The 26,500-nt window shown below is 45.9% G+C and overlaps 1 protein-coding gene across 1 annotated transcript in view; it reads left to right on the plus strand.

The window, feature by feature from the left end:
• LOC130372270 (copine-8) overlaps positions 1 to 26,500 on the plus strand; it is a 58,605-nt gene that overhangs the window by 11,721 nt on the left and 20,384 nt on the right. Inside the window, exons 4-10 of the mRNA XM_056578203.1 lie at positions 729 to 775; positions 3,817 to 3,920; positions 6,286 to 6,325; positions 9,578 to 9,654; positions 19,840 to 19,903; positions 20,383 to 20,486; positions 21,028 to 21,132. Coding sequence (XP_056434178.1) covers positions 729 to 775; positions 3,817 to 3,920; positions 6,286 to 6,325; positions 9,578 to 9,654; positions 19,840 to 19,903; positions 20,383 to 20,486; positions 21,028 to 21,132 — 541 coding nt within the window. The remainder of the gene's footprint in view (positions 1 to 728; positions 776 to 3,816; positions 3,921 to 6,285; positions 6,326 to 9,577; positions 9,655 to 19,839; positions 19,904 to 20,382; positions 20,487 to 21,027; positions 21,133 to 26,500) is intronic.

Raw genomic sequence — 26,500 nt, forward strand, 5'->3', positions numbered from 1 at the left:
TTTCATATCGCTTGACATGCACACACGTCAAACACACACGTCAAACACACACACACACACACACGTCAAACACACACACACACACACGTCAACACAAATCCCAGGGTCAGCACTTCAGATGAGCCTCTTTGAGTCATCCTCAGACGTGACTCCTCACTGTGAGGATGAGGAGGAGGAGGAGGAGGAGGGGGAGGAGGGGGAGGAGGAGCAGGAGGAGGGGGAGGGAGGAGGGGGAGGGAGGAGGAGGAGGGGAGGAGGAGGAGGAGGAGGAGGGCAGGCGAAACCAAGAGGTTGTTGATGATGATGATGATGATGATGATGATTAACCACGGTAGAGAGGAGGGGGACTGGGGGGGTGGAGGGAGAGAAGGGAGAAGGGAGAAAAAAAAGAGAGACGGAGAGAAGATTGAGAGAGAGGAAAGTGAGAGGAAATGATGGTGTGTGTGTGTGTGTGTGTGTGTGTGTGTGTGTGTGTGTGTGTGTGTGTGTGTGTGTGTGTGTGTGTGTGTGTGTGTGTGTGTGTGTGTGTGTGTGTGTGTGTGGTCCAGGAGGGAATGAATTCACTCCTTCTAAATTAAGGCATGATTGTGTGTTTAGATAACATCGGAAATGATAGGCACAGGGAAATGATTGTTTCTGTTTAGGCCGTGTGAGGAATGTCTCCTCCTATCGGTGTTTGATTAGGTTTAGCTCTCATCCTCTCTCTCTGCTCTGTTTGTTATGTACAGTCTGCGTGCTCTACACACAAGGCATCGGAAACAAGGAGTGGAGAGAGGTAAGATTGTGTGTGAGTGTGAGAGACATGATTACTATGAGTAAACATAAATACCATTACTTTAGTTAACATGAATACAATTAGTAAATATGCCTTGGTAAGCCGATGGTAAATTATTACAATACCATGAGTTAACTGTTATTTACCCAGGGGTTAGTTGTTAGTTAATGCTTATTACTGCATTAACGGCATTAATGGCTACTTATTGTACCTTTTTTTAAAAGCTTTACCAGTTAACTTGCTAGTTCTGATTCTGCCTAAGAGCATTTATCATGTGTGCCTTCCCCGAATCAAATAAAATGACAATAAAGCGCTTTCATCTTTGTGATCACACATTCTGGGAAGTGCCTTCACAGTTGATTTACTGTCCCTTCATCCGCAACCTCCGAACTGACCAGTGGAGGCTTCTCCATTGAGGAGAGGGAGGAAGATCCTCCCTAACATTGTTGAGAATAAAAAATTTAGATTGCCCAGACTATTGTAATGAATTAATGCCCTTAAATATGACTACTTTATTGCCTTTGAATATATAATGTTCGTTTCCCTGGGTAAAGGGACATTAGCACCCCCTATCGCCTATTGACAATTACTTCAGGGAGGAACGTCCTCCTTCCGCCGCCGTCCACTCCCATTCATTTTCCCGAAAGTACTGGCGGCCGGTGGATAACATGGGTTTCAATGGGAGAGAGGAGGAAAATCCTCCTCTGAGTGGGTGGGACCTTAAGGGGTCTGATTCGCGCAAAAATCTATCCGTCTGCGCTATGAACCAATAAGCAGGATCCCTGGATGTTGAGCAGTGTTGCCAGATTGGTCCGATTTCCCACCCAATTGGGCTGCTTTTAACCATGTTAGGCTGGAAGAATTATCATTGGGCGGGAAATCTGCCCAATCTGGCAACGCTGTCGATAACAAACCCGGTCTGCGTTGCCGCGGTGCTCAGTCTGAGAGACGCAGAGCAAGTGAAATCTGCGATAGCGAGATCCTAAATGCACAATGGAGACATTGGAAACGGAGGACATTGTTAACGTCTTATTACAAAAAGCATTCCATTCATTCAGTTACAGTGCTAAGTTAGCGACCAATGAAAGAGGTAGACCACTTCCCAAAATCAAGGTCACCAGAAGTAATGGCAACGTCAGTGTTGTGAGTGCTACATGGTTTGCTAGGTACCCATGACTTAGGCTACTGGTAGCATTACAAGCAATTGTAACTGAAAATAAACATAGCTAAATAACTTCAGTCAGTGAGGGCAAAAATAGGCCCAATGATAGGCCCAGATTTTTTTATTTACTTTTACAAATCAATAGTAGGCCTGATTTGACTAATATGCTTTGCATCCTTTCCTTCTCAAATTACAGTGATGCCACTGGTGTCTTTTTATACATTTTATTCACATAACTCCCTCCCTACTATTTTGTAGTTCACCAAAACACCCTGAAACAACTTGAGTCTCACATTCTTATGCCACCATACACCAACAGTGCAAGCAGGCCAATGGCAACCAAGCGCGCAGTCCTTCCTCCCTCACTTTAAAAACCACCAGCCGCCACTGGAACTGACCTATGCAAATTAAATCCAAAAAGACGGAAGTTATATATTTCTAATTTATCATTATGTATATATAGTAACAGAGGTTTGAGTGCATATGATTGTTTGATCACCTGGATCCGTTCTGTCCTGTATCTGAAAAGAACTGCAATTGTATGGTGCTTTAGATAAAGGCGTCTGCTGAATGACTAAAGAGTAAACAGGGGATGAGGTAAACGGAGCGGACTCTGTGTGTGTGTGTGTGTGTGTGTGTGTGTGTGTGTGTGTGTGTGTGTGTGTGTGTGTGTGTGTGTGTGTGTGTGTGTGTGTGTGTGTGTGTGTGTGTGTGTGTGTGTGTACGCTCCCAGTCCCTCAGGGCCGGAGGTATTGACACAAACCGCAGATGACATCGTCATGAATGGCTCATCCTGATGTCATCGTGTGTGTTCGTGCTAAAACAGACTCAACTGTTAACGGTGTAAACTCACATGTTTGGTTCATTCCAGTGACTATAAGGAGGTGGACATCAGAGGAAAACTAATATTTTCAGCAGAACTGTTATGAACAGAACAGTGATGGGGTTGATTTAAAAGCGTGTTTAAAGTTAAATAATATAATATTGTTTTGCTTTTGACGTGTGTGTGTGTGTGTGTGTGTGTGTGTGTGTGTGTGTGTGTGTGTGTGTGTGTGGGTGCATATGTGTGTGCATGTGTGTGTGTGTGTGTGTGTGTAAGTGTGTGCACCTGATTTCTACGCAATCTTTTACCTTGTTTCCAACTCATGAATAATCATGCATGTAAATGTAGGGGCCAAATCTTGTCGACCCAATCATTCTCAGTGATTCATAGTGCTGAATAACCAATCATCTGCATGAATTATTAACAACTGAAATGCCAACAGAGTACCCAGCTTACCCCCTGTTGACATACTAGAGTTGAACGCCACTATGCATGACGTAGCACCAATGTACAGCTGCTATTTCGTTATTGATGCTTTATCCCAAGGGTGAATTAGAATTCAGGTCATTATGGTGTCAAATAGGGGTCAAAGGGGAATGTCCGTTGGTCTGACTTCCTATCCGTTTGTCTGAATTCCAACCTGTTTTGTCTGACTTTGCGTCTGTTTCTCTGACTTCCTGTTCGTTTAACTGACTTCCTGCCTGTTTTGTCTGACTTCCTGTCCATTTTGTCTGACTTCCTGTCCGTTTCTCTGTCTTCCTGCCTGTTTGACTACCTGCCTGTTTTGTCTGACTTCCTGTCAATTTGTCTTACTTCCTGCCTGTCTGACTTCCTGCCTGTTTTGTCTGACTTCCTGTTCATCTTGTCTGACTTCCTGTCCGTTTTTCTGTCTTCCTGCCTGTCTGACTACCTGCCTGTTTTGTCTGACTTCCTGTCAACTTGTCTTACTTCCTGCCTGTCTGACTTCCTGCCTGTTTTGTCTGACTTCCTGTCCATTTGGCTGACTTCCTGCCTGCTGTGTCTGACTTCCGGTCCGTATCTCTGTCTTCCTACAAGTTCGGGCGGACAGAAGTGATCGACAACACGCTGAACCCGGACTTCGTTCGCAAGTTCGTTCTGGACTACTTCTTCGAAGAGCGGCAGAATCTGAGGCTTGATCTGTAAGTCCAGGAGAGTGTGGGTCTCTGTGTTTGTGTGGGTCTGTGGGGTTCTGTGTGTGTGGGTCTCTGTGTTTGTGTGGGTCGGTGGGGTTCTGTGTGTGGGGGTCTGTATCTCTGTATCTTTTTATGTATCTGTGTGTGAAACTGAGAGAGTTGTACGTGCAAGTTTGATACCTGTTGCCTATTGTCAGGGAACACAAACACATACAGTAGATAATCTCACAGACTACACAGACATAGACAAAGGTCCCTGTCTAGATGTAGGATGTCATTTGACTAGATCAGGAGAGAACAGAAACTGTCATCTACATTTGGTTTTATGATACCCATACTCAAACCTTTCCTGGCACGTTTTTGGCTGTACTATTAAGGAATATCTTATCTTATCCTCAACAAAAACCAACATATTGAACTAATCAGCTGTGCAAACATGTACATCTGGAAAACATGTATCAGTAATGTTCAACCTAACGCTGACATCTAATGCTTCACATTTATTTGTAAATATTTCTATATTTCTTTTTTATAATCATGATGATTATTCATTCCTGCTTGTTTTACATCTATACCTGCTAGTGCCATGTGAATGTTTATTTCCCTCAAGCCAATAAAGGTATTCTGAATTGAATTAAGAGGGGGACGGAACGACGCAGGCCTGGCCGGTTAACCTTTTCAGATGTTTCCAGAAGTGTGCACATGATAAGCCACAGTGCAGCTGTGTTCATGTTTTATGTTGTGTTGTAAATATCTGTCTGTTTTATAGTTCTTAGGTTAAAGTCAATGGGAAAGCTGTGTGTGTGTGTGTGTGTGTGTGTGTGTGTGTGTGTGTGTGTGTGTGTGTGTGTGTGTGTGTGTGTGTGTGTGTGTGTGTGTGTGTGTGTGTGTGTGTGTGTGTGTGTGTGTGTGTGTGTTCTCAGCTGGCTATGCTGTCACTGTATTTGTCAAGTGTGTCATATACTAACAAGAATGGGGGCAGAGAGAGAGAGATTTTAAAAGACAGATTTTCGTATCTACGGGAACATATATTAACGTTGCTTGTCAAACTGAAATCATAAATATTATGGATAAAACATTAATAAAAAAGCGAGGTTAAGACAAATAAGTACACACTTTACAAAATGTTCTCATAATTATTTTATATATATTTATTATTGGGTGCTAAAGCCCAATAGTGTTAATACAAATATGTGATTCTGGTGGAGCTGTCCAGCTAAGAGACTCACAGCCTTGCCGCAACAAATGGGGAACCCTATTGGCTGGGATGGACCACACACACACACACACACACACAGACATATACACATACACACACACACGCACACATACACATACAATGTTTCTGTTAGTATTGTAGGGTTCCCGGTTCTATTTATACTCTGTGTGTGTGTGTGTGTGTGTGTGTGTGTGTGTGTGTGTGTGTGTGTGTGTGTGTGTGTGTGTGTGTGTGTGTGTGTGTGTGTGTGTGTGTGTGTGTGTGTGTGTGTGTGCGCGCACGAATGTCAGACCCTTTCATCATCATCTCCTCTAACAGCGACCATTTGCCGCCATTACCCTGCGATCACACCAGCTCTGTTATTAGCTTAGCGATGCGTCGCCCTGATGCAAGCCAATGCATTTGTCCGCGCATTAGCTTCCTAGAGCCACGGAGGAGAGATCGACGTGCGCTGTCTCTCTTGCTTCCCTGTAATGTACATTACAGTTATACGTTAGGGCGAGGTTTACCCTGCTTTACAGAACACAGGCTGCCTGGCTGGGGGCCAGCTTTGGGGGCAGTAAGACTACCTGGGAGTAGAGTAGTGGTAGCTACTCAGTATGTCGAGTGGAGTAGTGGAGTAGTGGTAGCTACTCAGTTTGTAGCGTAAATTAGTGGAGTAGTGGTAGCTCCTCAGTTTGTAGTGTAGTTGTAATAGTAACTGCCCAGTGTGTACAGTAGAGTACATTATATAGACTCTGTAGAATCTCTGGACCACCCATTTTAAGGTAGCTGTAAAAACGTGATCTCCAATTCATATGTATGTGACAATCAATATTCAATTGGAAGAATATAAATGATTAATTGTGTGTGTGTGTGTGTGTGTGTGTGTGTGTGTGTGTGTGTGTGTGTGTGTGTGTGTGTGTGTGTGTGTGTGTGTGTGTGTGTGTGTGTGTGTGTGTGTGTGTGTGTGTGTGTGTGTTAATTCTCCGTCCTAAGCACTCAACATATGACTGTATTTTAGTTGCTGGGGTCAATTCTCATGGAGATTGATCCCTTTTAGAGGTCCACTTGTTCCTGTAATTGTCTGATGGTCTTTCTGTTCTCAGTGGTTCTGTGTAACTCTTCTTAGCCTCTAATACCCTCCTGCCTCTGTCTCCCTCCATTCTCTAGGTACGATGTCGACTCAAATAGCGCAGACCTTTCCAAACACGTAAGTAGCAAGTGTTGAGTCTTAATTCTGCCTTTTTTTTGTGTGTGTCCACGTCGGTGTCACAGCCTCAGGAAAAACATCCACTCTTTTCCTTGCTACTGTTTGTTTTTCCATTTGATGGGTTGGTCTCGGCTCGCGATGCTAATGCTACGCGTTAGCGTCTGTTTACACAGTTGCCGTCCTCGTCATTAAGCAACCATTAGCCGCGCAATGTAATCTGTCCTCCGCTACACATGTTGATCATCTTGTGGGCTAGCACAGCAGGGTAGCATGTCAAACCAACACACCATCTTCCATTAGCTATGCTGCGGCGCAGTGGCCATTAATAACTGTGATTAGCGTAGTGGCAATTAGACCCCACTATGAGAAGACTCGGGCTCTCTGCTGGGGCCCGATGAAGCTCATTCCCTCCCGCTGCATCTTGGGAAAAGTTGTTCACGTTTGCTCAGAAAATATTCTACAGGGAAGCAGGCTAACTCGGAATAAGGACTATTCCTAGCAATTAGGAAGGATAATTGGATCATGGACTGATAACCAACTGATGTTGCTACCGTCATTGACCGTTAACCTTCAGATGCATATCTATATATATATATAGATATGCATACCTTCAAATGTCAAGCTTCCGATAATTGTTACATTTCCGAGGTTATATTTCAATTGTTAATCACCTAATCATGTTAAAATCCAGTGTTGTCAGAGTCTTGTCATGTGCCTGTGTGAGCCTGTGGCCCCAGCATTATTAAATGAAACAGATTATAACCAAGGCTTTTACTAAAACTGATCGGCACTCAGGCGCAGCGCCAGTTAGTGGTAATCATCGCAGCAGACAGTCCCGGTTAAACGCTGGGAGATGTGGAGTTTGTCTCCCTGTGTCCATGAGGGATTTCTCCGGGTGAGCCATTTCCTCCCTTCCTTCCTGGTCACCAAAACGTCTGTGTTAGGTTACGCCCCATCTCCTGGGCTGCACTGTGGCTGCCCACTGATCCTGCCGTTGCAAGTGAGGGTTTGAATGCAGAGATCAAATTTTGTTGAATGTGTGCAATGGCAATAAAGTTCCTTCTTCTTCTTCTCCTCCTAGAGAGACGGAGAGTGTAGTGTGAGAGGTTGAGAGATACAGGACTAACTGTAGAGGGAGAAACGGAGAGTGTAGTGTGAGAGGTAGAGAGATACAGGACTAACTGTAGAGGGAGAAACGGAGAGTGTAGTGTGAGAGGTAGAGAGATACAGGACTAACTGTAGAGGGAGAAACGGAGAGTGTAGAGTGAGAGGTAGAGAGATACAGGACTAACTGTAGAGGGAGAGATGGAGGGTGTAGAGTGAGAGGTAGAGAGAGGGAAGAGGGGAGGGGGAGAGAGGTACAGGATTGACAGTAGAGGGAGAGATGTAGAGTGAGAGGTAGAGAGATACAGGACTAACAGTAGAGGGAGAGATGGAGGGTGTAGAGTGAGAGGTAGAGAGAGGGAAGAGGGGAGGGGGAGAGAGTTACAGAACTGACAGTAGAGGGAGAGAAGGAGAGTGTAGATTGAGAGCGAAGAGAGAGACACGTACAGGACTGAGAGTAGAGCGAGAGACGGGAGAGTGCAGCGCGAGAGGTAGGGAGGGGAGGGGGAGGAGGAGAGGGATAGAGACATACAGGACTGAGAGTAGAGGGAGAGACGGAGAGTGCAGCATGAGAGAGGGAGAGACGGAGGGAGAAGGAGAGGGGGAGAGATAGCGTCTTTGTGGAGGCTTCCCTTCCATTCTCTGCTCCAGCCCCAGGGAGCTGAGGCGACGACGTTAATCCATTAACGGATGATCTCTACTCTGCTCACCTGGCAGCCCTGGAGGGTGGAGAGAATAATAGAAACTCACACACACACACACACACGCACGCACGCGCGCACACACACACACACACACACACACACACACACACACACACACACACACACACACACACACACACACACACACACACACACACACACACACACACACACACACACACACACACACACACGCACACTGATAAACAGATAGACAAACACACACACACAGAGGCATTGAGTGGAAAGCAGAAGCACTGACCTTTTTCAAACAAGAAAAATATCTAAATTCTACCACGCTTTTTGAATCCAGATTTTAGATTTAAAAAGGTAATTTGTTGAGGAATACCTGTTTGATATGCACATACACATACAGGTTTCAGATTGATACCACATGCGACCGTGATGGACCAGTTATTTGCCTTGGATAATTGCAATGTCTAGGACTTTTAGCATTCAACTCATGCATAAAACCCAGGGGTTTTCAGTTAAATTTGCACATTACGTCCCTTTTCTTTTGTTGGTTGGTGACCGGCCATGGCGAGCCCAACAGGTGATTTGACATCACTAGGACGAATCTGTCCAGGCCAGCCCCTGGTCAGTCTAAATGTAGCTGTGGTCAAACTCTCCTCTCCCGACAGTTCACTCTGGGTTCCTCTGAAGGTGGTTTCAACATTGGTCTCTCATCCGACCGTTACTGTGCGGGTAGACGGAGGAAATATCCCTTGCGGTCTCGTAATCATTTTCAAATCATGACACAGCCTCAGGGTTCACTTAATGAGAGGTAAACAGGCTGGAAGGCCAAGACAAACAGACGGGCATGCCTGTCTAGACACAGACAGACGGACAGGTTGGCAGTGAGATGTGTGATGGACAGCACGCCATGTGGCACTGAGAGGGGTTGTTTAGGCATTGGAAACGATTAGAATTCTTTTAAAAAAAGAACCACTTTGTATTGTATTGTGGTAGTATTAAGTATTATGCTATTGTATTGTACTGTAATACTACTCTATTGTTATTGTTTTATGTATAATGTATATATGTATAGTGTTGTATATTTATCGTAAATAGTAACCCTGATGTCTGCAGTTTTACTGTAAGCCTGCTAGAGCTGAATGCCCCTTGGTGACAAATATATAAACATATTCACTGTGTTTTGCTTTGGATGCAAGTGTCTACTAAATTACTAAATATTAACCTGATCAATTATGTAATTCTGTAAATCTGCTTCATTTACTGTGTGTGTGTGTGTGTGTGTGTGTGTGTGTGTGTGTGTGTGTGTGTGTGTGTGTGTGTGTGTGTGTGTGTGTGTGTGTGTGTGTGTGTGTGTGTGTGTGTGTGTGTGTGTGTGTGTGTGTGTGTGTTGTCTGTTGCGCTGAAGCAACTCCAGCTGTTGTAGCAAGTCCCCACTCCTACTTTAACCCCTTCTGTGTTGTGTTTCCAGGACTTCCTGGGTCAGGCCTGCTGCACTCTGGGAGAGGTGGTGGGCTCGCTGGGCAGTCGCGTGGAGAAACCCCTGGGGTGAGTGGGCATTTAATGTACGCACTTATTGCATGCTGTACGTCCTGGCACTTACAAATAGTACTTAGCACCGTGTAGCATTACAAAAAGTACAAATGTACTTTTTGTAAGTTGCTTTGGATAAAAGCGTCTGCTAAATGCCCCAAATGTAAATGTAGATGTGAGTGGTCATCTCTCACGGAGCCAGCCTATCCTGAGGAGCGGATGAACGTGACGTGGAAGGGGTGATTCGGCTCTGTGCTTTTGTTGATTCCCTATTCTGAAGAAAACTAGATTTCTCATTGCTTCTTATTTTTTAATGCGGTGATGTAAAAATAGAATAAAATCCCTGCTCTTGTATTTGAGCAGTTTGTCTCTTTGGCATCTGACAGGACTGAGGTTATTAGCTTTGCGGTTTGCGAGCGTACAGTGCCTCGCACCGGGATAATTAGAGGCTCCTGGTTACTTTCCTACTTTCCTTTGTCTACGGGAATGTGGAATTGCAGTGACTATTAGTGGCTTACACACACACACACACACACACACACACACACACACACACACACACACACACACACACACACACACACACACACACACACACACACACACACACACACACACACCACCTCCATTTCCAAGGTCAGGCAAAGGATATGCATATAGTTCTGTCGTTAGCATTCAGTCAGACATAGGTGCCTCACATGCATCCCACAGTAACAGAGTGCTCGTATTCCACGTGCACGTATTCCTCTCTGCCGGGGTTTTGTGAATTAGCTTCAGCTCTTTCACAAGTTATCTCGTTCCACAGATAAAGCCTTTCCCTTTGGCTTGGCTCTCCCTAAGGGTCTCTAATCCAATTGGGTCGGATTGACAGCCCTTCTGGCTGGAGGAATGTAACATAACAATCTGGCAACCGGAATATTAACTATAAACACCAACATGGCAGCTAGCATCACTTAGATTAACGTTGTAACCAGTGGGTGAGGCGGTTGTGGTGGAGCTTCTTTCTGTATTCATAACATGGGGGTGATTGATATTAATGCATACATTGCTATGGAAGGTGGGTGAAATATTTTGCTAACAGCTCTCTCTTGTGTGCCCTCCGAAATATTTAGTTTGATTTCTGCATTGCATCCTTTAATTCCCTTATAGCCTATCCATCATTTCTTTCTGATTATCTTGATATTTGTTATCCTTGTTGGATGGACAGGTTTGTGTTAAAATTTCATGCACATTTAATTCTCATTCATTCATCATAAGATGGGTGTTTTATTATAGCCTGTGTCTGCTCCTATTGTCTTGGTAGTTCGTGTTCACAGGCGAATTGGTCTTTATTTCTTTCCCTTATATTTCCCTTTTTCTCTTTTATGCTATGAAGTCATACATTTGCATTTGGTTGTTGGGTTTGTTAATCCAAATTAATTAATCCAAACTAAATGCTGATAATAGTTTGCACTTCCCTGCATGCTGTTAAGGCTGTGAACCATTTAGGCGACGGTGGCAATTATGGTCGTCTGCAAATCTCCCCTCGAATTTAATTACTTTTAAAGCCATTGTTGTGTTCGGCAGGAAACACAACGCAGCAAAGGCCTGGAATAACTCATTTCATGGCTTTGGTTTCATCTGAAGAAGAAAAGCCTTAATTAAGACTCTGACGATTAAGGATGTGTGTTTTAGCCTAAGGAGGATTGTAAATGGCCAGAAGGGGGTGGGTCTCCATTTTGTAACCAAGGTTTGGGAAGCAGACACGGGCGTTGTTGTATTCTGCTTCCCAGCGGCGGTTCCAGTCGCAGTCGGCTGCGTTTACAGCAAACCGTGGATTAGAAAATACCTTCACCTCGCATCACTGGTGTGTGTGTGTGTGTGTGTGTGCGCGCGTGCGTGTGCGTGTGTGCGTGCGCCCATGTATAAACACGTCGGTGTGTGACAGGCATCCCTTGGCTTCATTTCAGAGGAGCTCCATCAACCACTTGAGCAGCTGTCGCCATGGCGATGACAGGTCCCCCAATCAGAGAGGGAGAGAGGAAGGGGGAGCCGCTCTCTCTCTCTCTCTGTGTGTGTGTGTGTGTGTGTGTGTGTGTGTGTGTGTGTGTGTGTGTGTGTGTGTGTGTGTGTGTGTGTGTGTGTGTGTGTGTGTGTGTGTGTGTGTGTGTGTGTGTGTGTGTGTGGTCACAAGGGAAAGCTCTCGGAAAGAGATAACATCCTTTTGCACTTTGAGGAATGCGCACACACATAGAGACACACATCCGTTCAGCCATTAGGTGCTGGAGGCAGTATTGGCCTCCCATCACCCTCCCCGCTGCTGAGAGCGTCTTCCATTCAGCAGCAGATCCTCCCCTCGGCTCAGCCGCTTGTCAGCCATTAGGCACCAGGTCTGAGCCCCGCACCGAGACGACACCGTGGTCCTCCTGTTCAAACCATGGAGCTAGGATCAGCCTGTAAGACCTCAAGATCATAGAGTGAGCCTGTAAGACCTCAAGATCATAGAGTGAGCCTGTAAGACATCCAGTTCATAGTCTGCTTGCAAGACATCCAGTTCATAGTCAGCCTGTAAGACATCCAGTTCATAGTCAGCCTGTAAGACATCCTGTTCATAGAGCCAGCCTGTAAGACATCAAGACCATAGTCAGCCTGTAAGACATCCAGTTCATAGTCAGCCTGTAAGGGTGCACTCACACTAGGCCATCTGGCCGTGGCCGTGGCCGTTTTCACACCTAACCGTGCTCAAATCTGCCAGTGTGAGTGTGGCCAGTCTGGCCAGGGCAGGCCAATTTGGCCACTTGGGAGAGATGTGCTGCTACGGTACTGGCCGCTACGGTACAGATGCTAATGAGCCGACACACGCACGGCTACGCAACCAGAGCTGGATGACGTATAGTCCATGCGACGACCACGGACATAATAAAGGCGACGAGCCTTCTTTCCCATTAAACGGTAAACATATATCCAAATAAGCAACAGACTCAGCAAAGTGCGAACTGTGTTCTCTGTGTTGTTGTCCATTGTTGTTAAAACTCTGACTGGCGGCAGACTTTATTATGGTCCATGCAGCGGACGCTTGGTGATGACGTATTACTTACGACGTGATGACGTATGTACAAGAGCCTACCGTGGCCAGGCCACAGTTGCGACGGCCAACGGTCATGGCCAGATGGCCTAGTGTGAGTGCACCCTAAGACATCCAGTTCATAGTCAGCCTGTAAGCCATCCAGTTCACAGAGTCAGCCTGTAAGACATCCAGTTCACAGAGTCAGCCTGTAAGACATCCAGTTCATAGAGTCAGCCTGTAAAACATCCAATCTGGAACCTTGAATAATATGACAGATTTATCTGGGTTTGATTATTGTTGAAAACCTTTAGGAAAATCTAAGAACACAACTCAGCAAAACGTATGAATAAATCAGTTTAATTAATACTTGAATATGTCATCTTTTGTCCTCCAAATTGAAGGACACAATGAAAGACGATGAATGTTATGATAAAATCAGCTCTGCATGCAATCTAAAATGTCTGACACAACGTTTTATTTCTCTTGAGAAATGTTTAACATGCCGCAGTCATTTAGACTGCGCCGTGAAAAAAAGAAGTAAAGCTCAGTAGCCACGGACACAATGCGGTTTTAGAGGAGCCTCGACAGATGAGTCTTACAGACCAAGGTCTTCTCACTTAAGTCTCCTCTTAAGACTCTCTCAAGGCCCAAAAGTACTGTAGTTTCAATTCCCACCGTGTGTGTGTGTGTGTGTGTGTGTGTGTGTGTGTGTGTGTGTGTGTGTGTGTGTGTGTGTGTGTGTGTGTGTGTGTGTGTGTGTGTGTGTGTGTGTGTGTGTGTGTGTGTGTGTGTGTGTGTGTGCGTGCACATGAGCATATGTGTGTACATGCGCAAGAGCAGGCACCTGACGGGGAAACCTCTCCCACCCTAATGAACACTAATTATGGCTAATTACATTGTTCAATCAGACAAAGAGCAAGTGACACACATAGAAAGAGAGAGACGAGAGTCAGACATATAGAGAGAGGGAGGGAGAGGGAGGGAGAGGGAGAGGGAGAGGGAGAGAGAGAGAGAGAGAGAGAGAATAACCACACACTTGTGTTCTAATAGGATTAGCATACATTTCTTTAAACCTCTCCTTTAGAATAGGTAATATTACGGTTAAACACCTAGGTAATTAAAACACCGTTAGAAAAGGTGACAATACTTGATTGATTCCTAAAGAGAAATCAAGGCATGCGTTGAGATTTCAAACTGCTGCTTAAAATATTGTTAAGCACTAATTTCCAGCTAGGGTAGGCAATTTATCTAAGAATCCATTTCTGTCATATTCGTTGAAATTGTCCTCACATCTATCTTGATGGCCATAATTAAATCAAATGCTCTGACAGAAAAAAAAAAAGTAAATCATGCAAAAGTACATTTAAACAGACCGTCTCTCCAATGTGACGTATATACATATACCAGGGACACCTTCAGGGTGTGGTCCATTTAAAGGTAGGTTCTATAGTTAACCCGGCTCTACTGGGGGCCGAGGCCATCGGAGTTCGGACCAAGAACCGTTTCCTGGGAGTCAAACCAATAGGGTTACAAGCATCCTGAGGGTCGAATCGTTGCCGCAGCATTCCGATTTATTCTGGCTCAGAGCGGTTCCTCTGGTTTGGATAGGTGGAGTCGTACAGATAACAAACATGAACCACTGGACCTGTTTCTTGCGTTTTCCTTGTTGCGTTGGTAACGATGGTCCGTCGTTTCGGTGTTTCTCATCAGCCAGTGGTCTTTACCCTGGCTGAGTCTGGGTAAAACAGAGAACTCTAGCCCCAGTGGTTTTGCATTCAATTTGCATTTCATTATGGATAAAATGTTCTAATTTGACTCGTGATAACGACCCTAGCCTTCCTTCTTACGAACCCCTTGTATATTCAGAGTACACTCAGTGAAACGATTCTTTATCTAGAGTCTCTCTCTCTCTCTCTCTCTCTCTCTCTCTCTCTCTCTCTCTCTCTCTCTTCTCTTTCTCTTTCTCTTCTCTTTCTCTCTCTCTTTCTCTCTTCTCTCTCTCTCTCTCTCTCCTCTCTCTCTCTCTCTCTCTCTCTCTCTCTCTCTCTGGTGAACCCAGGCTGTTCTGTGTAGAGTATCTCTCCGTGAGCACCGTATAATGAGCGCTACAGCTCCACACCTGCCCAGCTTAATTGGTCCTCCCCAGCTCTGACTCCCCCCCCTCAATGTCCTCTCTTCCCTCATACCCCCTCTGCGTTCCTCCCCTCCAGAAGTCCCATTCTCCGTGTCCCGATGACGCAGGATGAGGTTGGCCGCATTTATTCACCGATTTACTAAGGACACTCAAATCTCTTGCGTAGCGTTAACTGTGCCTGTTAAATGTCTCACACAGACGCAGACACACAGACACAGGTGCTGGGCTGTGAAGGAGTCTGGTGTGGGAGTTGGGAGTGCGAGGATAAGTGGAGAACTGGTCTCCCGGGTATTAAAACCTCCCTGTCAGACAACGTGTGTGTGTTTGTGTGTGTGCGTGTGTGTGTGTGTGTGTGTGTGTTTTTGTGTGATGTCCATGAGTGTTAATTATTATTCCTGTCAAGTGTCAGGTTTCTTTTACATTAGGGAAATAATTACCATGAATAAAATATGTTTGTCATAGAGTGTGTGTGTGTGTGTGTGTGTGTGTGTGTGTGTGTGTGTGTGTGTGTGTGTGTGTGTGTGTGTGTGTGTGTGTGTGTGTGTGTGTGTGTGTGTGTGTGTGTGTGTGTGTGTGTGTGCACGTGCGCGTGCTTGCACCTCCTCATCATAAAGTCTAATTTGTACTTTCGTGCTCAACACTTATTGCCGGGCTTGTTTTGAGTTGAGCGTAGAATTGCGTGCCTCTAATTACGGCCTTGCTTCAGAGGAACTATCTGGAATATCAGAGGTACCATCAAGAACTATCTGAGGTAATATGGAAACCATAAACATATGAAGAGCGCAGTCTGGGATGCGACCAGTGAGCAAAACAAGAGGTGAGATATATTGAGATATGAGAATAGATATTGAGGCAAGTGTATATTTGCAGCAGAACAGACAGTCCTTAGAGAGGTAGGTGAGCTAGGATTGTGTAGTGGTTCAGGTGTTTACCTGTGAGTGAGTGAGTGATTGACTGACTGAATGACTAGCCAGCCATTGTTGGAAGTCACGCAAGGGAGAAGTGGCTCTAAGGCAGTGTTTGGTGAGATGGTAGCCTGGGTAGCCCCGCCCATTCTTCCGGCGAATTGAGTTCGCTCTGCACAAGGGTCTGGAGAAGAGCATTACATTTCTTTCTGCTTCCGATACGTTTTTTTTACGTTTTGGCGCACAGAGTCAGTTGAACTAGGCCCGTTGATCACAAAATGACGCCAGCCTACCCAGAACAACGTGCCATCTACGATTGGCTTGGTCTGGTAATAGCCAGGCTAGTGGTATGAATCTTGTGGTGGTTTATTTCCATATTACGCAGATGAAATACTGCAGACACGTCAGGCAGCATGCTGAGCGGCACTCTGCATTAAGCATGCATCTCACATCCAAATGCATTCAGATTTCACTGTTTTACATTAACGCGCAACATAATCTGTCTCTTCTGCTACTCTGGGACACTGTAAGGACCCTCTTCAAGCTATAATGATTAGCCTACAATGCAGACTAATTTTCCTCCAAAAGCCGGATGTATCGATCTTTGGTAATAGCCATGTCTTTTTTTAAGCCCCGTCGTGGTGGAATACGCCACAGGGGTCTTTTGGAGACGTTCATGTTCACTTCAGCGTCGTTTAGTGCTCAAGAGCCTCCTTCAGACATCTCTCTTCTGAACGGCGGTCGATGTCTCCTTGAGAACACCCACATTGCACACGCTTTGGGATGACGTGTGCGTGGTGAGCTGGGACCATTCTGACTGTGGGCTGTTATTCATAGCTGCTTTTAAAGCTTCTTTAAAGTTACAACTTTTCCCGCAATTGTAAATCTGCTCAAAGATGTAGGTCAAAGATGTAGATCAGCCTACCGTAAAAACATACTATATTGGTTAAAAACATTTCCTCCGACCTCAACCACCTCCTTAACACCGAGTACAATCACTACAATCAAATCTGAGATTTAGGGTTCAAACATTCAGGAAGGTTAGACTGTAAGACAAATGTCAGACTTGCTCTGACAATAAAGCATTATCATATCGTATCGATGCCTTGTCTGCCACATCTCGCTGGGCACCGACGTGCTCCAACAGTGCTTCACTGAGAGGGTGATGATGACGCTGAACTCATAATCCATCGCGCTTCAAAGCCACCACCATCATACCTGTTGCTTTGAAGCCCTCACCATCCCCTCTCAATGACTATCGTGCCAAGTGCTTTGAAAGGCTAGTCATGGCTCACATTAAATCCATCCTCCCCACTAAGCCTGGACCCCTAACAGTTTGCAGACCGGGGTAACAGATCCACCGAGGATGCTGTCTCTTCTGCTCTTTGACCTGGACACCAAAAACTCATACGTCAGAATGCTATTCATAGACTTTAGCTCAGCATCCACCACCATCGTCCCTCAGCAGCTGATCGGCGAACTGGACCCGCTGATGGCTCAGCAGCTGAAGAGAGCAAGAGCACCCCCCCCCCCCCCCCCCCCCCCCCATCATCCGTCATGGCCTCCTTCTACGGAGGCACCATCGAGAGCATCCCGACCAGCTGCATCACTGTGTGGCGTGGGAGCTGCACCCTGCAGCCCGCCTCTCCCGCAAAGCCACCGGCGTAGTGGGTGACCCCAGCCAGCCCTCACACAGCCTCCCCAGCCTCCTGCCATCTGGGAGACGGTACCGCAGCCACCGGGCCGGCTCCACCAGACTGGGAAACGGCTTTTATCGCTGCCCGGGAAGCTCAACTCTCTAACCTCCCTCCCTTCCCTCCCCTCTGTCCACACGAACTCTGGAGTCTGAAACCCCCTCCCAATTTGCCCCCAAGAACTCTGGACTTCGAAACCATTATGTTCCTCATATTGCACATTTCAATCCATTTACGTTTGAAACTTTAGTTTATGTATACTGTTTTCTTTTGCCTTACCTTTGCACTATTCTGAATAATTTTGCACTATTTCGAATTCATTTATCTCATCTCATTTTCGACCGCTTATCCGGGGTCGGGTCGCGGGGGGAGCAGCTCAAGCAGGGGGCCCCAGACTTCCCTTTCCCAGGCCACATGACCAGCTCTGACGGGGGGATCCCGAGGCGTTCCCAGGCCAGTGTTGAGATATAATCTCTCCACCTAGTCCTGGGTCTTCCCCGAGGTCTCCTCCCCGCTGGACGTGCCTGAAACACCTCCCAAGGAAGGCGCCCAGTGGGCATCCATACCAGATGCCCGAACCACCTCAGCTGACTCCTTTCTAAGTAAAGGAGCAGCGGCTCTAATCCGAGTTCCTCACGGATGGCTGAGCTTCTCACCCTATCCCTAAGGGAGACGCCAGCCACCCTTCTGAGAAAACTCATCTCGGCCGCTTGTACCCGCGATCTCGTCCTTTCGGTCATCACCCAGCCCTCATGACCATAGGTGAGGATAGGAACGAAGATCGACGAAGATCGAGAGCTTTGCCTTGCGGCTCAGCTCTCTTTTCGTTACAACGGTGCGGTAAAGCGAACGCAATACCGCCCCCACTGCTCCGATTCTCCGGCCAATCTCACGCTCCATAGTACCCTCACTCGCGAACAAGACCCCGAGGTACTTGAACTCCTTCACTTGGGCTAAGGACTCATTTCCTACCCGGAGTAAGCAATCCATCGGTTTCCTGCTAAGAGTCATGGCCTCAGATTTAGAATTCATTTATTGTAAATATTTTTATTTTACCTAATTTTATCCTGTTATCCTTTTTATACCGTGGGTCAGAGACAACGCAATTTTGACTCCTCTATTGGTTTGGCGCATATTTTGGAATTGACAATAAAGCTGACTTTGACACTGGCTTACGTAGGACGGCGGTGTGTCAAATTTTTCAAGGCTGTCATAAAAGTCACACAATTCAATCAGGGATTAATGTTGTGTTTCATCCCCTGACTGTAAAGTTACAGGAGCTGAACACAACATAACATAATGGTGTCTACACTCTAGTATCATACCAGACGCTGTAAATATAATGTACACTCTAGAGTCTAGAATCATGCTAGACTCTTTTGCCAAGACATTAGGTCCAAAGTCTTGAATGTGTTCTTTAAGGAGTTGGTAGGGTTCAGCCATCTTGCTGTAGGATACCTACAGCTAGCCTGAGGACATCAGGCCGGCCACACGCCGAAGCGTTTGGCTCTGCAGGGTCTCATTCGGTCCCTGCATCTCCACACTAAAACCCAAAAGAATTCTCCCCCTCCCTGCTCTTCTGCATACAAAGAAACACAGACTCTGGTTCTCCCTTTCATTTGAAGTCCCCCAGATGAGCAGCTCGGATGTAGTCATATTATAATTTATTAATTGTCCTAACTAATTAGTGTCCTCAGGCTTGCTGTGGGCATCCTTGAGCTAGAGGGCTGCCCCCTCCTTCTCCTTACTGAAATGCGTTCAATACTTTGGACCCAATGGCCTGGCCAAAGACTGTCTAATTCTAGTATGATATGTCCTAGTCATGTCATAATATGAGTTCTAGTCATAGTCATACCTCGTAATAATATGACTAGATAGATTGATACAACTTTATTAATTAATAATTAATAAATCAATAACTAGGTTTACAGAGGAAGAGGCGTACAGGATGCCTAAATCGCTGTTCCTCCCTTGGAAGTCTACCGGGGGCAAGACGTGAGTCTAATCTGGTGTTCTGTTCTACTGGGGGACAGGAAGTGAGACTAATCTGGTGTTCTGTTCTACTGGGGGACAGGAAGTGAGCCTAATCTGGTGTTCTGTTCTATTGGGGGACAGGAAGTGAGTCTAATCTGGTGTTCTGTTCTACTGGGGGACAAGAAGTGAGTCTAATCTGGTGTTCTGTTCTACTGGGGGACAGGAAGTGAGCCTAATCTGGTGTTCTGTTCTACTGGGGGACAGGAAGTGATGCTAATTTGGTGTTCTGTTCTACTGGGGGACAGGAAGTGAGTTTAATCTGGTGTTTCGGGAACAGGAAGTGTTTTTACTCTAGTGTTCCGGGAACAGGAAATGTGTTTAATCTGGTGGTCCGCTCTACTGGGGACAGGAAGTGTGTCTAACTGAAGGTCTGTACCTCCTTCTCAGGGGGATCCCAGGGAAGAAGTGTGGCACCGTCATTGTAAAGGCAGAGGAACTGAGCAACTGCAGGGTGAGTTTGACCGTATCTATCCAGCTATCTGCCAGGCTGCGTGTCTGTCTGCCTGCTTGTCTGTCTTGCTGCTTGTCTGTATGTCTGCTTGTCTGTCTTTACATCTGCCTTTCTGGTCATCTGTCTATCTTCTGTTTATCTGCTTGTCTGTCTCTCTTCTTGTCGATCTATATTCCTGTCCATCTGCTTGTCTTTCTGCTTGTCGGTCTTCATCACAGTCTTTCTACTGTATATGCCTGTCTGTCTGTCGGTCTCTCAATATTATAGAGACAGTTATGATACAGATCTGTCTGTCTGAAAGAGACAGTTGTCTATGTGTCTGTCTTAAGGAGTCGTTAATGATAGGTCTGACTCTCTATCTGTCTGTGTGTAGGAGTCATTAACGATACCTGTCTGTCTGTCTGTCTGTCTGTCTGTCTGTCTGTCTGTCTGTCTGTCTGTCTGTCTGTCTGTCTGTCTGTCTGTCTGTCTGTGTGTAGGAGTCAGTTCTGATGCAGTTCTGCGGGAACAAGCTGGACAAGAAGGATTTTTTCGGCAAGTCTGATCCGTTCCTGGTCTTCTATCGGAGCAACGAAGATGGATCGTGAGTCTCCTCCCTCCATACCTCCCACCCTCCCCCCTCCCTCTCTCCCCCCTCCCTACCCCCTCCTTCCTCCCTCCCTTCCTCCCCCCTCCTTCCTCCCTCCTCCCTCCCCCTGCCCTCCCCCCGCCCTCCCCCCTCCCTCTCTCCACCCTCCCACCCTCCCCCCTCCCTCTCTCCCCCCTCCCTACCCCCTCCTTCCTCCCTCCCTTCCTACCCCCTCCTTCCTCCCTCCCTCCCTCCCCCCTCCCTCCTTCCTCAGGCCTCCACACAAAGCAGACCTCTGACCTTGAAACTGCAGCGACTGTGTTCAGCATGTGTGGATATTAAGTCCATGACCTGAACTGTGTGTGTGTGTGTGTGTGTGTGTGTGTGTGTGTGTGTGTGTGTGTGTGTGTGTGTGTGTGTGTGTGTGTGTGTGTGTGTGTGTGTGTGTGTGTGTGTGTGTGTGTGTGTGTGTGTGTGTGTGTGTGTGTGTGCGTGCGTGCGTGCGTGCGTGCGTGCGTGCGTGCGTGTGCGTGCGTGCGTGTGTGCGTGTGTGCAGGTTCACCATCTGCCACAAGACGGAGGTGGTGAAGAACACGCTGAACCCCGTGTGGCAGGCCTTCAAGATCCCCGTCCGGGCGCTCTGCAACGGAGACCACGACAGGTCAGTCGCCGGTCTCAGTTCACAGGTCACAGGTCACAGGTCTCAGGTCACAGGTCTCAGGTCACAGGTCACAGGTCAGTGGCCGCCCCCCGCCTGGAACATGTGATTAAACCAGCAGGTATCAAAAATTAGTCTCAAATCTGGAAGTTATGATGTAAACAGCCGGTAGCAGGTATACAGGGGTCAAAGGTTAGTCTCAAATCTGGAAGTTATGTCATCTTGTCTGTAAAAGTGTGTTAAAAGAGTGATATTGCATTGGGAGGATGGGGTTGGTAGATGAGTGATACAACAGCATTGCTTGGCATCTACAAGGAAAATATCTTAAGTTAACTATGTTTTTTATGAGGGTTGGGGTTTGACTCAGTCTACTGTGTGCAATTGGCTGTGTTATGTTTTGGTTTCAATAAATGTCCTGCTGGTTCGAAAACCCCTCTGTGTAACAGCGCTGGCACTATCCACTTTCATTTTCACATTCCAGCACAGTCCAGGCTGTGGTCTAGAAGGATTCACAATGTCAGGGAAAAAAATCACTAAAGTATGGCAGCGTTGGAAAACCATTTAAAGAGAATGAAAGAAAGTCGAGTCCAAACAAGACATGGTGTCTAACCGGTCCTGCGGGGGAAGGTCATTCTCCCTGTAGCTCATCTGTGTTGCTTTCTCGCGGTTCTGCCCAATGAAATAGTGCTGCATCTGTTCTGTACGCTGAAACATAGGATCGTATTTTAAATCTGTAATCAGTCAAAAGCTCAGACTGTCTCTTTATCAAAGGGTTTTATCATGACGGTTCATCACTGTGTGAATCAGACAGAACAGAGCTCTCTGACCCGACATTGTCCACGCTTTGAATCTCATAGATGTACGGTATTAATTACATCACATTATAGAAGGCTGTATTATAGTATATAAGGCTGATGATGGGCTATATTGTCTGTCAGACTAAGTGCAGATGCTGAGATGAACGCACATGGTGGTTATACAGTGAGATTTAATTTGTTCGTAAAAGGTGATTTAGCTGCTGAGCCTGGCCTGCAGACAGCTTGAAAAACGCTGATAAGACATGATTATTTTAAAGCTGTTTAACCTTGCCAAAGTCACCATAAATTAGGCATAATGGCCGCATATAAAAATATCTTGTATCTTATTTGACGATCAGTCGACGCTGTGTCTAGCCTGAGGAATATTCATATTCGTTGAATATACTGTCGAATATATTCATATTCGACGGTGCCAAATCTTTGCTGAAGACGCCCCTAATATATAAAGATATTATTAAAAGATGAGTAATAATAATAATAATAATAGATTCAATTTATATAGCGCTTTTCACGTACTCTAAGCGCTTAAAGACCTATTTGATAAATAATGGGTATTTACCAAGAAAATAATCACTAACTTTGAAGGGACAATGTGAAACCAAACCTTTTTCATCAACTACATAATTGGATTCAGTGTGTGCCATGACTCCCACACCATCATCAGATCCACTTTTCTTTTGACCAAGTGCTACGTGCGTCCAACATTCTCATCTCTAATGATCAGTCAGGAAGCTTTTTTAAAACTCAATGTGCCGTTCAGCAGAATGTGGTGTGTTACTTCAGCGAGGAATCCCATGGCTGCCTCTTCAGCTGCTGTTGTTTTACAACGTCGCCGTTGGAAAAGCAGAAGTCCAACTGAATGCGCCACAGCAGATGGGCGGGATGTAGTTCGGGAGGCAGAGCCGGTTGAGTGGCCACCGGAATGTTTCTAGTTTGATCCCCGGCTCCTCCTAGTGTGTCGAGGTGTGTCTGAGCAAGACACCTCACCCTAACTGCTCCCGACGAGCTGGCTGTCGCCTGGCGTGGCCGACACCGCCGTCGGTGTGTGAATGTGTACATGAACGGATGAACGTTAGGCAATATTGAAAAGTGGGTTGAGTGGCCACTGATTAGAAAAGCGCTGTATAAAGGCAGTCCATTTACCATTTACCACAAAGTAAATGTTGCTACTGTGTCGCTCAGTGGTGCTGGTATTCAAATGCATCCTCGAATATAGCATACTGCTATGCATGGGCGGGTGGGCGAGATAACAGGTGCTGCGATTCAGCCCACAGCAAGTTTGCAATGCTTGCTGGGACTTGTAGTACCCCGCAGCGTGGGAGATGGAGATGGTGGCCAACACTTTCTGAACACTCTAATGATTAAGCGGGCCGGTTAGACTCTGGCGGAGGGCCTGATCCGGCCCCCGGGCCTCGTGTTTGACGCATGTGCTCCAGGCTGTAGCCAGGAAGCTAATCCTGCATTCACCTCGCTAGCGAACTGACTCATGGGTTGAGAATTATAATAACAATCTCATTGATGTCTCCTCAATGGAACAGAGTGGAAGGAAATGTTATTTTTAAGTACAAATAATTGTGTTGGAGCTGCATACTGGATACACTGTCTGTGTTGTCAAGCGGTGGCTAGACGCCGTAGGACGCCAATCACACACACAGCGCACCGCCCGCAGCCCTTTGTCAGGGTGAGGGAATATGCAAACAAACAGACTCGAGGGCGGGAATCAAACCAACGTCTCCAGAGCCACCAGGCCACCTTCTACTGCTAAACCGAATCTATTCTAATCATTTAATCTAATATGGACGTAATCAGAAACTGAATTCCCTAAATTCATTAACCATAGCCCCACAACCTGTACTACTGTAAATTAGTGAAATTGTGTGTGTGCGTGAGCGTGTGTGTGTGCGTGTGCGTGTGCCTGTGCGTGTCTGTGTGTGCACATGGACATGATATGTTTGCACAATCATGTGGAAATAATGAGAAGTGGAATTGTGTTTACAGAGGGATAGGCTCTGGCAGAAGGCCTGATCTGGCCCCAGGGCCTGATACGGGACCAGGGTCTTGAGTTTGATATGTGTCCTACTCTTGGGTGTAGCCAGAACCTATTCCTGCATTAGCCACGCTAGCGAACCGACTCATCAAGAATAATAATAAAACAATCTCATCATTGTCTTTTCAACACACATACAAACACACACACACACACACACACACACACACACACACACACACACACACACACACACACACAGTGGGAGGGAAGGATATCTTTAGTGCAGATAGCTGTGTTGAAACTGCAGATTGAACATAGACACAAACACTAGACACAAAAGTACATCTTGCTAAAGCGCACACAATGCACCCACTCAATATTCTGTCTCCTTTGTTTTTCTCCAACACACAGACACTTTCACACGCGCACACTCTAACCCACACACTCTAACCACAGGAGCACTGGTGCGCACACAAACACACACTACACACTCTTAGTATGTTACATCTGGGAGAGCAGATAAGAGAGTCTGAGAACCTCAGTCATCAGTAACAAACGCACTCGCACCCACGCCGTCTCCCTCTCTTTGAGGAGGAAGCAGACAGGTTCAGATACATCTCCTTTCTTCTATTCTGTTGAGAAGAGTCCATCTGACTCAGAGATCAGAGATAATGGCCTGCCTTCACCCAGAGGCTAAACCTGCCTCTGGACACCTGATAACGTCCCTGACGCCACCTCTTGCCTTACACTTTACCTTGGTAGTTCCCGTAGTATTACAAGAGCACTTCCTGTAGTTTTACCTCTGCACTTCCTGTAGTTTTACACACTTGTGTACATCCTTTAGAAATGCATGTAATGTATAATCCACAGCAACCAAGACATTATTGTGAGATAATCCACAACAGCGTGATAAAGGACTCTGACGCCTGGTTACTTAGATACGACAACTAAAAATTGCTTACAAATTGGAAAAAACAAAAAAACAATTTTCTGTTGCATTTCAAAATTGGAAATAGTGTCCATAGCAACGCTATGTTGTTCACAGCAGCGGTCGGCGTTTCAGTAATAACAGACCACTAAAGACTGTATATTAGACCAATCAGCATCGAGTCTTCGACCAAGCTGTGTAATAATAAATCTTATCTTATGCCTACAATTAGCCTGAATCGGGCTCTAAATACGGAGACACTCACACTCATGCACACACATATTCACCCACACAAAGACACACACATGTTACAGTTCCATTCTCATAGACGCACACCCGCGTGTGTTCATCATTTATTTGGATCACTTTGAGTCACTGTGTTGGCATCGTCTCACTCTGAGGATTCGTCCGTATTTTGGCCCGCCTGTTCCTGTTCCTGTAACAAGGGTCTTTAGGGTGTTCTGAAGGAGCTCTGTGTTCCCGTCTGTCCTACTTTCACTTCCTTTCAAGACCACAGAGCCTCTCGTTCACCAAAGAACTGCGCTGGTACGCCACTGGTATGCCACTGTTGTTTGTGGCATACTTTGCATCATTTAGTAGTTTTGGATCTCTTGTGTCTTGCTAAACTCACACTGTATAACGTGAGCTGGTAGTTTATCCAGGTTATCAGAAGGTTTGTTTCAAAGAACCCCTATTTTCCACCAGGTGTGTTTTGATTGGCCATTACAAGCCAAAGACTATACAATTGTGTAATCAAAAGTGGCAGGTCCATCTAGATGTATGATGGATGGATCAGACAACCAATCGGTCCAGCCCCTGTGTAGGCTTGGTAAGTTTATTATCACCTCCATCATCATTATCATCATCGGCATCATCTTCATCACCCTCATCTAGGTTCTTTGACACAGAAGGATTTCAAAGGAAACTTTCAATTGCAAGCACATTTTTTATTGCAAATGATCACGAGGTTATTGGACATGTGTCTAGGTCATATCAATATTGGTTGTATTGATACAAATCAGTTATTGCATACATTTGCATTTTATTCACTTCAAAAACACAAAAGACGACAATAACGACTTTGATTTCACAAAATTCTTCGACAAACTGTAGTTGTTTTTTTGTTCAACTTCGGTAGTGTTGCCAAGAGCTAGTTTTGTAAAAAAAAAAAAAAAGTCTATTCTCCAGAATCTTTTGACTCTGGTCCATTTTTAGCTGTCTAAATGATTCTTCACTTATCTCCCTGGCTCTGCCTCACCGTCCCCATCCCTCCTATCTTCTCACACATATTTTCTTTAGTGCTTTTGCCTTTTTTATTTTTAGCAGAAGCAGGCTAACCTGCCGGTCTTCTTACAGATATCTTATCTGTGTGCTGGACCAATTAGAGGTGAGACACCATTTAAAGACACGTGGACATGCTGGAGGGGATATTAAAGACGGCGGCTCGACAAGACCTTCTCTTGTCTCGTTATTCTGCTGGTGGAAGCAGAGGAAGGCGATCAGATGGGTGGTGATGGGGATGTGGGTGGGAGAGTGTGCTTTACCTCCTCCCTGGCCTCCTACCAGCAGCAGAGAGGCAGTTTACAGAGAGCTCTTAACAAAGCCGGATTGCATGATGTCTAGCCTGCCCTCCTG

The sequence above is a fragment of the Gadus chalcogrammus genome, chromosome 19 (assembly GCF_026213295.1).
Source record: "Gadus chalcogrammus isolate NIFS_2021 chromosome 19, NIFS_Gcha_1.0, whole genome shotgun sequence".
Lineage (NCBI taxonomy): Eukaryota > Metazoa > Chordata > Actinopteri > Gadiformes > Gadidae > Gadus > Gadus chalcogrammus.